Source organism: Rhinoderma darwinii, chromosome 12, assembly GCF_050947455.1.
Source record: "Rhinoderma darwinii isolate aRhiDar2 chromosome 12, aRhiDar2.hap1, whole genome shotgun sequence".
Taxonomy (NCBI): domain Eukaryota; kingdom Metazoa; phylum Chordata; class Amphibia; order Anura; family Rhinodermatidae; genus Rhinoderma; species Rhinoderma darwinii.
This window is the reverse complement of record NC_134698.1, coordinates 68118280-68133175: the sequence shown is the minus strand read 5'-3', so window position 1 is coordinate 68133175 and position 14896 is coordinate 68118280. Positions and strand designations below refer to the sequence as shown.

The 14896-nt window shown below is 40.5% G+C and overlaps 1 protein-coding gene across 1 annotated transcript in view; it reads left to right on the top strand.

Moving 5' to 3' along the window:
* LOC142665223 (coiled-coil domain-containing protein 170-like) overlaps window positions 1-14896 on the top strand; it is a 45824-nt gene that overhangs the window by 16381 nt on the left and 14547 nt on the right. Inside the window, exons 5-8 of the mRNA XM_075844837.1 lie at window positions 8475-8719; window positions 10677-10821; window positions 12679-12864; window positions 14552-14869. Coding sequence (XP_075700952.1) covers window positions 8475-8719; window positions 10677-10821; window positions 12679-12864; window positions 14552-14869 — 894 coding nt within the window. The remainder of the gene's footprint in view (window positions 1-8474; window positions 8720-10676; window positions 10822-12678; window positions 12865-14551; window positions 14870-14896) is intronic.

The following is a 14896-nucleotide window of genomic DNA, read 5'->3' as shown; positions in this document are numbered from 1 at the left end:
TCAAGTCCTCAGCATATCCATAGCTAAATGACTAAATTCTGGATGTCTGCAGCCGCCACTAGGGGGAGTCTAGGAGATTAGTGCATATGATTTATACATTGAACTCAACAATGAGACAGAATGCAGTAAACTCCTGAGCTCTCTCTAGTAGCAGCTGTAGGCAGCAAGAATTGTGTCATTTAACTCTGTCTATGCAGAAGTTTTGTAGCTCTTTATCAGAAAAAGGGAGCTCTGACCGGGATAAAGATATATTCTAAAATTAATCAACACAGAATGTTTGACCTAAGTATGACACGGTTTCAAGGTGAACATTCACATTAAAGCCAGACATTTTCCCTGCTTCGGCTGCTACAGTGGAGATGTACTATTACATGGTGAATGGTGGTACATGTGTGGCAGAGTGGGAGCTGCTCTTACAGAGTCTGGTTCATAAAGGGGGAGCGGAGGTTCCCCTCTATTACTATCATATACCCTAATTAGGCATATTAATATTGTGTAACGAGGCTGGTTCTCGGGTCTGGAATTTAATAGGGAGGCAACGACACTGTTCACAATTAGGGTATGTTCACACGACCTATTTTCAGACGTAATGGAGGCGTTTTACGCCAATATGTCTGCAAACATCTGCCCATTGTTTGCAATGGGTCTTACGATGTTCTGTGCAGACGAAGTGTAATTTTACACGTCGCTGTCAAAAGACGGCGCGTAAAATTACGCCCACGTCAAGTGCAGGACACTTCTTGGGACGTATTTGGAGCCGCTTTTCATTGACTCCAATGAAGAACAGCTCCAATTACGTCCATAAAAGGCACCGCAAAAAAGGCGCGAGTACATTCAAAAACGTCTGAAATTCAGGAGCTGTTCTCTCCTGAAAACAGCTCCGTAATTTCAGACGTATTTTGCGTTGTCGTGTGAACATACCCTAAGGCTGGGTTCACACGAGCTATTTTCAGACGTAAAAGAGGCGTATTATGCCTCGTTTTACGTCTGAAAATAGGGCTACAATACATCGGCAAACATCTGCCCATTCATTTGAATGGGTTTGCCGACGTATTGTGCAGACGACCTGTAATTTACGCGTCCTCGTTTGACAGCTGTCAAACGACGACGCGTAAATTGAATGCCTCGGCAAAGAAGTGCAGGGCACTTCTTTGCAACGTAATTTGAGCCGTTCTTCATTGAACTCAATGAAGAGCAGCTCAAGATTACAGGCGTCTCAGACGCCTCGCATAATACGAGGAGCTGCTTTTACGGCTGAAACGAGGCAGCTGTTTTCTCCTGAAAACAGTCTGTCATTTCAGCCGTAAAAGCCAGCTAGCGTGTGAACATACCCTAATAGTCACTGGTAATATAGAGGTTGGCGCAGGCAGGCACAGGGTGTGGAGTCTAAGGGTATGTTCACACGCTTAACAAAAAACGTCTGAAAATACGGAGCTGATTTCAGAGAAAACAGCCTCTGATTTTCAGGCGTTTTTGAAGCTGAAAATGAAATGTGGAGCTTCTTTTGAGGCTTCTTTTCAGGCGTTTTTTTGAGGCGTTTTTGGAGCTGTTTTCAATAGAGTCTATGAGAAAACGGCTCCAAAAACGTCCCAAGAAGTGTCCTGCACTTCTTTTGACGAGGCTGTAATTTTAAGCGACGCTTAAATGACAGGTCATCGGCACAGTACATCGTAAAGCCCATTGAAAGTAATGGGCAGATGTTTGCAAACGTATTGGAGCCGTTTTTTCAGACGTAATTCGAGGCGTAAATCGCCTCCATTACGTCTGAAAATAGGTAGTGTGAACCCAACCTAAGGAATCCTCTCGTCTTTACCTGAACCTCCACAAGGGGTAATGGACTGCAGCAAGGAGTTTCCCAGGATGCAGTTCTCTGGATTGTCCCCAAATGACAGCTGGGCTGCAGGAGAAGGGGTACAATGGAGAGAGGGATCAACCATGGTAAGATGTATGCAGAGTACGGTAGAAAGGAGCAGAAGATCATCCATGGTCAGTTATATGCAGAGTTTGCTTATTCAGGTTTAAGAGATCAGCCATGGTCAGACGTATGCAGAGTTCGGTACACTGGAGAGCAATAGTGGTTAAGCATAGGGAAGCCAGATTACTGGCAATCCTGAATAATCAGACACAGAAAGTACAAAGCTATGAGTAAATATAGGGCAGCAAATACTGTCAGTGCCACATAGCAGGTACAGCCTATAACTAATCACCAAGAGCAGCAAACACACTGCTGAGACAAAGCTAGCACAAGCAAGTATCACTGTAGCAGGGCAGTCAAGGCTGCGAAACAAGACCGGAGAGTCCAGAGTTCAAGTCATGGAAGTTCAGCACCTGACACGGGTTGTCTTCATGAGACAACCCCCTTTAATAGTGATACTATGTATACAGTGCTATAGCATTATAAGAAAATGAACATGAGTGTGAGTCGATCTGGTATTCTAAGCAATGTAGTATGTATAGAAGATGAACAAGTACTACAAGCAGAATCTGAGATGGTGGGAACTACTGCTTATAATAAGGTGACATTTCCAGCAATAAAATAAAATGTACCTGACCTTTTCCAAGTCAATAAGCGACAATAATTCTACCATGTCAAGTAATTTCAGTGTGTTAGTTCTACTTTCCTTATGAAACCTGTAGCTCCTCGTGTAATAGTCTCCCCAAAAAAATAATCCTTATTTCCAGTTCAGGTTTTTGCTTTTGTATATACAGTTCATATCCACATATTTTTGTGCATTTTGTACCAAGCAGTCAAGATGCCAGACTGGTCATAATCCAGGAACATTCATGACATTTTTAATAACGACCATTGCAGCTTTCAATTTCTAATGCATCACAGGAGATGACAGTGGAATAACAGGTAATCTGTGGGCATACGATGCATCCACCAGGGGCCTAGCTAGCAATTATAGGGCCCCATGGAAATTTCAGGCGTGACCCCAAGACAGCATTGTAGTAATGCTTACAGCAGCATATCTCATTTTATTGAAAGGGATATATTGTAGAGCCACCCTTTAACCCCTTCCCCCTGCTTGCATTCTGGGCCCTAATGTCCAAGCCATTTTTTACATTTTTACATTGTCACATTCAAAGAGCTGTAACTTTTTTATTTTTGCGTCGGCATAGCTGTATAAGGTCTTGTTTTTTGCGGGACGACTTGTAGTTTTTATTGGTACCATTTTGATCACTTTTTATCACATTTTTTTAAAGTCAGGATTAACAGAAAACAGCAATTTTTCCATTGTTTTTTATTTTATTTTTTACGGCGTTCACAGTGCGGGTTAAATAATGTAACAGCTTTATAGTCGGGGTCGTTACGGACGCGGCGATACCAAATATGTGTCACTTTTTTGCTTTATTGTAGTTTTTTTTAATAGTAAAGCATTTTGTAAGGGGAAAAGCTGGGTTTTTCATTTTTTTTTTTTCACTTTTTTTTTAAATTAACTTTATTAAACTTTTTTTACTTTTTTACTAGTCCCACTAGGGGACTTCCCTATCCTCCGATCGCTATTATAATACACTGCAATACTTTTGTATTGCAGTGTATTACTGCCTGTCCGTTTAAAACGGACAGGCATCTGCTAGGTCATGCCTGCGGCATGATCTAGCAGGCGTTCGCTCCAGGCAGACCTGGGGGTCTTTATTAGACCCCCGGCTGCCATAGAAGACACAGACACTCGGCGATTTTATCGCCGGGTGTCAGTGAGATGAGAGGGAGCTCCCTCCCTCTCTCCAAAACCATTCAGATGCGGTGCTCGCTATTGTGCACCGCATCTGAAGGGTTAAACGGGTGAGATCGATACTAATATCGATCTCACCCGGCAGAGCAGGGACGCCTCCAGCCCTCAGCTGCCTCTGGCAGCTGAGAGCAGGGAGATTTCACGGCTCCCTGCTCTGTTTACTTTATTCTACAGCAGCGACGTAGAATAGCGGCGCTCTAGAATAAAGCCCACTAATGACCGCCGTAAAAAGACGTATCGGCGGTCATTAAGGGGTTAAAGAGGACTTTTCATTTGCCCAAAAAATTATTGCATACAAATAATTATATGGCTGTTATGGAGCTGCATCTGTTAAATGCATTTGCTGCCTCTTGACAATCTTTTTTTTTTTTTTTTTTATAATTCTCTATTATTTTTTTTATTACAAACATGACATTTTTTTACGTGATGTTTGTTTGGAGTAAAAAAAATAATAAACAATTATTTATTATTTTACAGCACTTTTTTTTTAAACTTAAATATCAATATATATCATTATTCCTGTATCCTCACTACACCCTCCATGGTCTGTACAGGGCAAAAAAAAAAAAAGAGAAAATAGGGAAGAAGTCCCAATTTCAGAACGTTTTATTCTTTTTTACGGTGTTCAACCAGTTCTCATTTATGGGGATAGATCCGGACAACCATATCCTAATAATAATAAGACGTGCTAGAAATTGGCATTTCAGAATGGAGGCTTTGGTTTGATTTAGGCATCATTTACACGAGCGTAATATACGCGCGTGCGATGCGTGTGCTTTTCACGCGTGTCGTACGCACCTATATTAGTCTATGGGGCAGTGCAGACAGTGCGTGAATTTTGCGCAGCGCGAGTGCGTTGCGTAAAACTCACAACATGTCCTATCTTTGTGCACTGTTCGCGCATCACGCACCCATTGAAGTCAATGGGTGCGTGAAAACCACGCATGCCGCACGGAAGCACTTCCGTGCGAACTGTGTGATTCGCGCAACAGCTGTCAAACTCTGAATGTAAACAGAAAAGCACCACGTGCTTTTCTGTTTACAAACATTCCAACGGAGTGTCATAATGATGGCGGATGCGCGAAAATCACGCAGCCACGCATCATACACTGATGACACACGCAGCTGTTAAGTGCCTTTTGCGCACGCAAAACGCCGCTTTTTTTGCGTGCGCAAAACACACACGCTCGTGTAAATCAGGCCTTTGTCAGTATTTATCTTTCATTACCTAAAACACAGAGTCCCAATATCAATGAATTTTAGGGCAGTTCCATACAATATATTTATATCTGCATCAGACGGTGAACTACAAGGACAATGGTATTCAATTCAAGGGCAGGACTTGTAGCTATATGGTATTATAAAAGGCACATGGTAGGAAGCGATCCCTGTTAAATGGCCAGGAACATTAAAGTACACCTCTGCTGAAGGGATAGGGAAAGTCCTGACCCCATAAATGTATACATGGCATTAGAGTTCAACTGTTCCACATGCCGCCAGCGTTCCTACCAATTGGTTTATTCTGGCTGCTAAGTCCTTGTTATAAACGGTCCTTTCTTGTGATCTTTTTTTCAGGACCCCTTATTTAAAAATGACCATGGGAGAGTTATGAAAAATGATCCTATATTTGGAGTTTACCTGTTGTTTAATTATTTTTGGATCCGGATATAAATTCTATATCCTCTGTGGTGTAAGTTATTAGGTGTCAGGGAGGAGTATTAAATATCATTTCATCATTCTTGATAGGCAGGTGAAGCATCCCTTCTTTGTATAGAGCGTTCTGTACTCAGACCCTGGAATATTTTTGTAGACGTTGGCAAGTTGTACACAATAGGGAATGGAAAGTGTAAGAATAATGATCAATGATCTTTTTTCTTTTTTTTAAATACATGTTTGCTTTATAAGGGGAAATATTTAGGCCAAAATGTGGCTTCTTTTTAATAAAAGCAAACACAATCATTATGGATTGGCAGCACCAAACAAAGATGAAGGGTTGACAATATATATATACATCATGCATATTCACAACACAATTTTCATATATTTATTTATATTAGATCCTGTTGCAACAGGGTCTAATATATATACAAAAGTATGAAAATTGTTTTGTGAGTATGCATGATGTATATATATATATATATATATACACACACACACACATATATATATATATATGTTTTGTCAACCATTAGATTTTTTTTGGTGCTTCCAATCCATAATGATTATGTTTGCTTTTAATAAAAATTGGAAAATAAGGGCTTATTTACACGAATGAGTGAAAGCTCGGACATGAAAAATGGCAATTTTTTTATGTCCGAGAAATGCACCCATGCGGGACTTGTTTTCACGGATCCCCCATAGACTTGAGTCTATGGAGGGATCTGTGAAAACTGAAGAAAATTGGACATGTTCTAACCTTCACACGGTCCATTAAAACAACGGCCGTGTGAACGGCCCCATTGAAATACATGCGTTCCTGTGACGGCCGTTGTTTTAACGGCCGTCATCCGAACGTATACAACGTTCGTGTAAATAAGCCCTTACCATAATAAATGGGTTACCAGTGGTGGCAGCAAGCTTGGCCTTGAGGACAGAACATTTATTTATTTTTTTTCCTCTTTGCATCCTTGCTCTTATAACTTTTTACATTTTTGTTCTATGTAGCTGTATGAGACTTTTTTGGTACATTTACATTATTGATTAATTTGTATACTTTTTTATTTAGGAAAAAAATGAAGATAAAAAGCAGTACTGCTGCAGTTTTTTTTTTTTTAAAGCATACACCGATCAACATAAATGACGCTATAAATTTGTTGTGCAGGTTGCTACGGTCATGACGATATCAAATTTGTCTATATTATTTTATGTTTTGCCACTTATACTTGAAAGAAGAAAGAGATAGATCCAGAGATTTATATAAAATATAACTTTTACTGTTTTAAAAAAAAAAATATTTGTAGAAAAATACTAACGAACATACATACTTGCATTTGCATGGTAGGTTCATGTATAATGGATTCAAGCATAGTTATATCTTCATGAATTCAAGCATAATACATTGTATCATCAAACGATGGGATGTTCACCCAAAAATTACTGAATTACGTATATTAATAGTTTTCAAAGTAAGTTCCACTTATTCAGATAAGCTTTTATTCCATATTTCTCCTTGCACAAAGAAAAAATGTATGAACAGAGCCTCGGGGTCGATGCCCCCCTACCCGTTCTGGTGTCGGATACCGTCAGCTCCTATAATGCAAGGGTATCGGGGAACCTCTCTTTTTATATTGTCTTGATTCTCCCGTTGCGTTTTTTCATGGGAGTTATATTTGATAAAGTTTTTTGTTTTTTTTTAAAATGTGCATTGGTGTGTATTTTGTTTACTGACATTTTCTGTTTAAAATAACTTTTTTTTATACATTTTACTTTTTTAAGTATTTTAATTTTAATTTTTTAACTTTTATGGACTGGCATATATCTATGTTCAAGTACATTAGCCTGTGTTGTTAGGGCACACCTAAGTGTGCCCTAACAACAGGAAATATGGTCAGACAGCCCTGGGGTCCATCTGCCCATATAAGGTATGTCCCTCAACTGCGTCTCAGGGATTGCCTGTGACGCGATCAAAGTGGGGTCCCCTTCTCATTTTCGATTTAAATGCTGCGATCAGCTTTGATTTCGACATTCAAGGGGTTAGCGACAGAGATCAGACCCGGAGGAAGAATGGAAGGTAAATGATAAAGGGATTTTAAAAAAAATACCAAAAATATAAACCCTGTGTCATGCACCCCCCCCTCTGGCTCTACCTTCAGCATAACACAGTTAATCAGTTTTTTGGAGTGTTCCATTAAAGAATAAACAATAGCTCAAAAGAATCTACCGTAAATTATACAATGTCTGATTGACAAAAAGTAAAGCTGCCCATCATCAAGCAGATTTAGGATGCTCTACCTGATAGTCTATGGGTCTCAATTGTGACGGGTTACATAGTTACATAGTTCGTACGGTTGAAAAAAGACATATGTCCATCAAGTTCAACCAAGGGATGGGAAAAGGGAAGTAAAAATTTTTTCTACACATAGGAGCTTATATTTTTTTGTTCTAGGAAATTATCTAAGCCTTTTTTAAAGCCATCTACTGTCCCTGCTGTGACCAGCTCCTGCAGTAGGCTATTCCATAAATTCACCGTTCTCACAGTAAAGAAGGCTTGTCGCCTCTGCAGATTGAACCTTTTTTTTTTCAGATGGAGGGAGTGCCCCCTTGTTTTTTTAAGGGGGTTTTACATTGAACAGGATTTCACCATATTTTTTGTATGTGCCATTCATATATTTATATAAGTTAATCATGTCCTCCCTTAGTCGTCTTTTTTCAAGGCTAAATAGGTTTAATTCTTTTAATCTTTCCTCATAACTTAGATTCTCCATGCCCCTTATTAGCTTCGTTGCTCTTCTTTGTATTTTTTCCAACTCCAGGGCATCCTTTCTATGAACTGGAGTCCAGAACTGAACTGCATATTCTAGATGAGGCCTCACTAATGCTTTGTAAAGTGGTAATATTACATCCCTGTCCCGCGAGTCCATGCCTCTTTTAATACACGACAATATCTTGCTGGCCTTTGAAGCAGCTGATTGACATTACATGCTGTTATTTAGTTTATGATTTACAAGTACAGGGTTATTTGTTTCAATCATATATGTGTCCTGTCAATGTAATAACTCGGCATCCTTTACTATTAAGGTGTCCGACCTAAAGAAACGGCTGGCAACTAAAGATGTCTACCTGCAAGAGATCAAAGAGGAATTAGAAAAATACAAGGAGAGGTGTGCTCGCCAGTCATCCCAGATGCAGTCTTTTAAAGCACATATCAAGGAATTTGACCATACAACTAGTGCAAAGGCAGAAATAAATGCTGAGATACACGCTCTCTGTAGAGAAAACAAAGCGTTAAATGACAGGATTAAAGAACTGGAGAACCGATTAAGGTTAGTGAAAGTGAATTGACTCTTTTATTCAATAGGAGCGTAAGGGTCATTACACAGGAAACATGGCGCAAATACGTCAGAAAATATGGCGTTTTATCTAAGTGTGATATTTATTGTTATATTGCAAGATTCTGCTAATTTTTGTTCTAAAGTGGGACGTAGCTAAGTAGTGGCGGTATTGAGATGTAATTATCATGCTTTTACACCTGTTAAGAATGGCACACATGTATAAGCTAAACAGAATGTAACATGTATTTAATTCGAGTTTATTTAAATGTAAGTATGTAGAAGAGAAATTAAATGTTGTAGCTATTTATTTTTATAAACGTATTTGGGAGTTGTCATATTGGAGGCACACACTTTCTTCCTGTATTGTCTGTATAGAAAGTACAGCAGGGTGGGTGTGCTTTATGGCAGCTGCAAAGAATGTGAGTTAGTAGTCAAAAATGTGTCCAGGGACTAATACAGTCTCCAGGAAGAGATAGCATACAGCCGAGCCCCCGAGAGACCATGGAATGGAAGAGGAACGGCATACAGAGTGTAACGCCGGCGACGGGTGACTGTCACGCTGGCAGTACCCGCCGCCGGGTTACCTTTCTTCCCCACTGGCGGACTAGTCCCTCTGCTTCTCGTGGCTACTTCAGTCTCTGTTCTGCCTCTATGGGCCGCTCTCCTCGCTGCCACATTTCCCATAGTGCGTGCGCACACTCCCCTTCCAGTCTCTTAAAGGGCCAGTGCGAGCATTCACTTTGCTCCCCAACCAATCTATGATTCTCTGGGCTTATTTAAGGCAGCTCCCCAGATAACCTGGTGCCTGAGCAACTTTGGTGCAACTTAGTTGTTTCTTTCTAAGGTTCCTGTTTGCATCTCGCTAACTAATATCAGTCCGCGTCTCACTACCTCCTGTCAGCATCCTGCTACCAGTCTGTATTCTGCTACTTGATGCCAGTCTGTATCCTGCTATCTGATGCCAGTCTGTATTCCACCACCTGCTGCGAGTCTATATCCCGCTATCCGCTACCAGGCTGCATCCTGCTGCCAGCCAGTGAACTACTATCCACTACTGCTGCTAGTCCATATCTTGTTACCTGTAACCAATCTGTATCACGCTACCAGCTACCAGTTCGTATCCTGCTACCTGATACGAGCCTGAAGCCTACTACCTGTTACGAACCGTGACCTCAGATCTATACCTGTTTGCCAAGGAATCATCTGCCAATGCCTGTATCCACAGTGTACTTCTCCATTGTCTCCTGGTCCACTGGGGCTGCTGCTACTCACATCGGTACCACCTCAAAAGGTAGCAACCTGATAGCCACCTCGCAGCGAAGTCCAGATCCCTTTTCAGGGGTTAAAGGGAGAATACCGGGGAGGCTACTTAGACAACGCCCTTAGAGCTGGCCCTAAGTCAAAGTTGAGTAAAACAGTGGGTCCACAACCTGCTAGTCATTACACAGAGACTTATCTGTGTGTATAGTTACTATACTGCCTTATCTAGGACTCAAGCAGTACAATAGAGGGGTCACCTGCCACTAAATCCCCACCTTCTAATGATAATGTCATCTGTCACTAAATCCACACCCTCTGCTGACCCTACCCCAGTCTACACAGCATGGCTAAAAGAGAGCTACAGAAAATGTCAGCCTATTGTGTGTACTCCAGTGGCTAGAGTGATTATTTTGTATAAATAGTCACATAAACAATAAAAAAACAAAAACATCTAAAAAGAAATGTGGAGAATAAAAACCTAAATATATCATTTTCAGATAATACATTCCCTTTTAATCCATTGTACAGGTAAGGTACCCTTCAAGTTCAAAAAATGTATAAAATACAGTGCAACATTTTAGAACGTCTAGATTTTTAAATAAAAAAATTTACAAAAACATGCAGCATCCTCAGTGTTAATAAACACAATAATGTTTAAATGGTATTACATTTGTATATTAATATGCAGTTTACATCTGATTGAAAGAGAAAAAGCAGAACAGAAAAGCAGTGGTCTGGGGAAAAGACTACACGAGAGTATTGAGAGGTTGTCCTCCTGTCTCAATATAAACATTGAGGAACATGAGGATCCCCTGAATGTTCTGGTGACAAAGGTAACGCTGATACAATTAAGTCATTGCATCTAATAAGTATTGTTTTTTTTTATATAATATGAAAATAGTAAATTTTTTAGGTTAGAATAAACTCAGTACAGTTAGTAAACATTTAAAGTATATTCTACATAAAAAGTTGGGTAGCTTTGCAACAGTTTTTCTACCTATTTTAAGTTATTTCACTTAGTTTTAAGCTTTCAAAATACTCCTTGTTGCCCATGGAAACAGACAACAGTTTAGCTTCACTCTGTTGTCAGACATGTGACCTAAAACTTTATTTCCAACTGTGTAAATCTGAGTTCCCATAATGCAATGCACTCTGGTAACTGGCATGTAAAAGGAGTCTAACCTTGGGCTTCTTTCACACTCCTGTTACTATATGTTTACCTCTCTCCGTCAGAGGAAGAGAGGATTGAAAGATTAAAAACGGAAAGCAACGGTTCCGTTAGAATTACTATTGATTTCAATGGTAATTCTTTTGTTTCAGTTGCTTTCCGTTTGTTTCCGTTCGCAAGGTTTCCGTTCCTTTTCATGGAAACAAAAGTTCTGCAGACTGCACTTTTGCTTTCGTCAACAAATCGGAAACCTAGCAAACGGAGACAGACGGAAAGCAACTGAAACAAAATAATTACCATTGAAATCAACCATTTTTACATTTTGAATGAACTATTTTTCACATGAAAAATAACGATTTTATCACCAGTCGTTCAGCCGCTTCACCTATTTACATTATTAAGCGATTATTGTGCACGCTTGATCGTATGTGTTCAAATCTGACCACTGATTATCTGCTTATGTAAATAGGCTTTGAGTCCTCAAGGGACAAGTAAAATTGGTGTCTGCTGTTTCTTAATTTTAAGTAGTTTTCCAGGAAGGCCCATTGATGACCTATCCTTATATGGGATCGCCAGGATTTGACCCCTGAGTCCTCAACCGCTGGTACCTTGTACCACAGCTTAGTCCTATTCAAGTAACCCCCACTGGCCACTGATCACACATTGATGAGCTATTGGTTGCTGGAAAACCCCTTTAATTGTAAAGAGGTTTTCTGATAATCAATATTTATCACCTATCCTGTGGATAGGTGTTAAATATCTCATTGGTGGGGTCTGACTGCTTGGACACGCACTGATCACGAGAATTGGCTTACCGAGCCGTTCCTGGGAGTCCCATAGGAATGGAGTGGCAATGCACATGCTGGGCCACCGCTCCATTAATTCCTATGGATAAACGACAAAAAAGACACAAAGCGCACATAGTGCATCAAACAATACAAGGTAAAATAGGTGAGCGGTTTTCGGAATATGCTGACCTGGTTATGTTGTACTGGGAGTACAACATCCGATGATGTGTGAGATGTGCCCAATGGGCTAACGAAGAAGGTGGAATGCAGCCTTGGTACCGGTCAGGAACAATGAATGTTTGAAGCCTGTACTTGACCTGAGGAAGAAGCCAGTATGGCTTTGAAACGCGTTGTCGTTGTGCACCTAATAAATCTATTTGCCTACACCGTGGAACCTAGCCGTTCTATTGGATTGACGATATCGCTGAATATTTTCTACTGTGGTTGCGCCAAATTTGAGTATCCGTTTTTCTATTGCTATCTCTCCATTAATTTCTATGGTGCTGCCGAAGATAGCGCTCAGCAGCACCATAGAAATGAATGTAGCGCACTACCGCTTCATTCCTATGAAGCTCTCAGGAACAGCACAGTAAGCCTGTTCTTGTGATTGATGGGGGTCCCAGCGGTCGGACCCCCATCGATCAGATATTTATCATCTATCCTGTGGATAGGTAATAAATAATAATTATGGGAATACCCCTTTAATTTTTAACAATGAATTTGTTCTCTTCCAGGCAGAGAAATTGATGAAAGAATATAAAATGCACAAATCCAGAATAACATGTCTTGAAGATGCCTTGGCAAGCCAACAAGTAGAGTCCAAAGCCAGCCGGGACACCATTGTGAAACTGGTAGCGGAGACAGAAAAACATAAAAAAGCCACGGCTGATTTCCCTGCGGAGCTTAAATCGATGAAGAGGGTGAGAAAGGACAGAAGTATTTGTCCCCTTAAGGACCCAAGAGAACAATAGTCAAAACAACTTTTGAACACAAAGTACTTGTAGCTTCATCTTTGTTTTCATGTTGAGTGACACTGAGGGTCTCTGTAACCCAAGGTTGTGCCTTAAAAATGTGCGCTGTGGTTGTCAGAGACAATTCATTAGTTTGACTGTTTCTTCTATATTTTATCGTGTCACTTTTCATGTCATGTCTATTGCTTTGTAGCTGGAACCACACTTGTGACCTGTATTGTCATCAGTCAGGTCACATCATCAACCTTACTTTGTATCTGTTACCTGATATCTAGCAATATAAAAGGATTTTAAGTAAAGTTACTAAAAATCTTAAAGTCTATCTACCTGTGGCATACTTACCATACTGGGAGGGCATGTGACTGCAATGGGGCCTGGGGTGGGAGCAGTATTGGACTGGCGTCCTTTGGCCCACCAGAGAAGATGATTCTGAGTGTCCACCCCCAATCTATACAGAACATATGCACGTCTACTTTAGGATATATGGATGTCAAAGAGAGGGGTCCTGCTTTTAGGACGTCCCTGTGAGTCAGAGCAGAGAGGTGCTAAAAAGCAGGACTCGGGCCATGTATTACATTGTCGGCCATTCATTTGAATATTTGACATGTAATATTACATTTCCCCTGAAACAGTCATATAGTTGGGCACATCTTCCCAGTAAAATCAGCTGTTTGCCAGGGGTGATGGAAGGCAGGTCTCATATTAAAGGAGTTGTCTGTTATCAGGGTAACTAAACGTTCGACAAACTTCTGACATGTCAGAAGTTTTGATTAGTGGGGCTCCGAGCACTCGTGTGAGAGTTGAGGCGCTTCATTTCTGTTCGGCTTTTTCCGGAAAGCTGATGTAACGGTGTATGGGCTCATAGACTTTCTATTGAGCCCGTACTCTGATACATTGATTTCCGGAAAAGGCCGAACAGAAACAAAGCGCCTCCGTGCTCACACAAGCGTTTCTGGCGCTTCGTTTTAGCGATTGGTGGGGGTCTCTGTGCTCAGACTCCCACCAATCAAAACTCTGACATGTTACTATGACATGTCAGAAGTTTGTCGAACGTTTAGTTACTTTAATAAAAGCATATTATATTTGTCGGAGCTCTCATCTCTCTATTTATCCATCCATCTATTTACTCATCAATCCTTACATCCATCTTACTGTATATTTTTGGGGAATTCTTACAAACTTTCCCAGAGGCATAACTTGAAACTCCTGGGCCCCAATGCAAAATCTGTAACTGAATCCCCCACCTATCTTGTGCCATTTTTAGTTTTGGTGTCTTCTGGTGTGTCAAAGAGGTCTTTGGGCGCCTCAGGTCCTGGGTGCAACTTCTACCCCTGCACTATAGCCATGCACCTGAACTTGTCTTAACATATGAGCCTATCTGAGGACCATCCTAAGGAGAAAGCTCTCTAAAGGAATCACTGATCTCTGTCCAGTACAAATGAAGAAACTGATGTTGATGAACGGCAGCAAAATGTAAAGCGTAGTTAGCTCTTCAGCCATCTTTCTTTAGTAGAACATATGTGCAAGATAAATGCAAAACAAAAACGACAAAAATACTCTTTATTTCTCTTTTTTTTTTTAGCCCACACAGGACACATATATATAATAATTAACATTTTTTCCAATTTCTAAATAGGAAAGAGATGAGGCAGTTCTGACCAGGAAGAACATTGAGCGAGAAAAGGAAATTCTGCAAGAAAAGCTGAAGGACAACCATAAAGAATGGGGCAGTTTTCGTCAGGAGCTGATGGAAAAGGAGAAGAAAATAAATGAGTTGGAGAGGACTCTGCGTACCTCAGATTACGAGGCTAAAGCATCTCACAGCCTGCACCAAAGCTTCATAAGTCAGCTGGCTACAATCCTGAGTAATGGATTTACAACTGTACCGAGAACAGAGGAAGCTGTTAAGGAGAGAATCCAAGAACTCTGCAGCAGTGAACAAACTTGGAAATCTGTGAGTGATATTTGCAAGTCTGCAGTA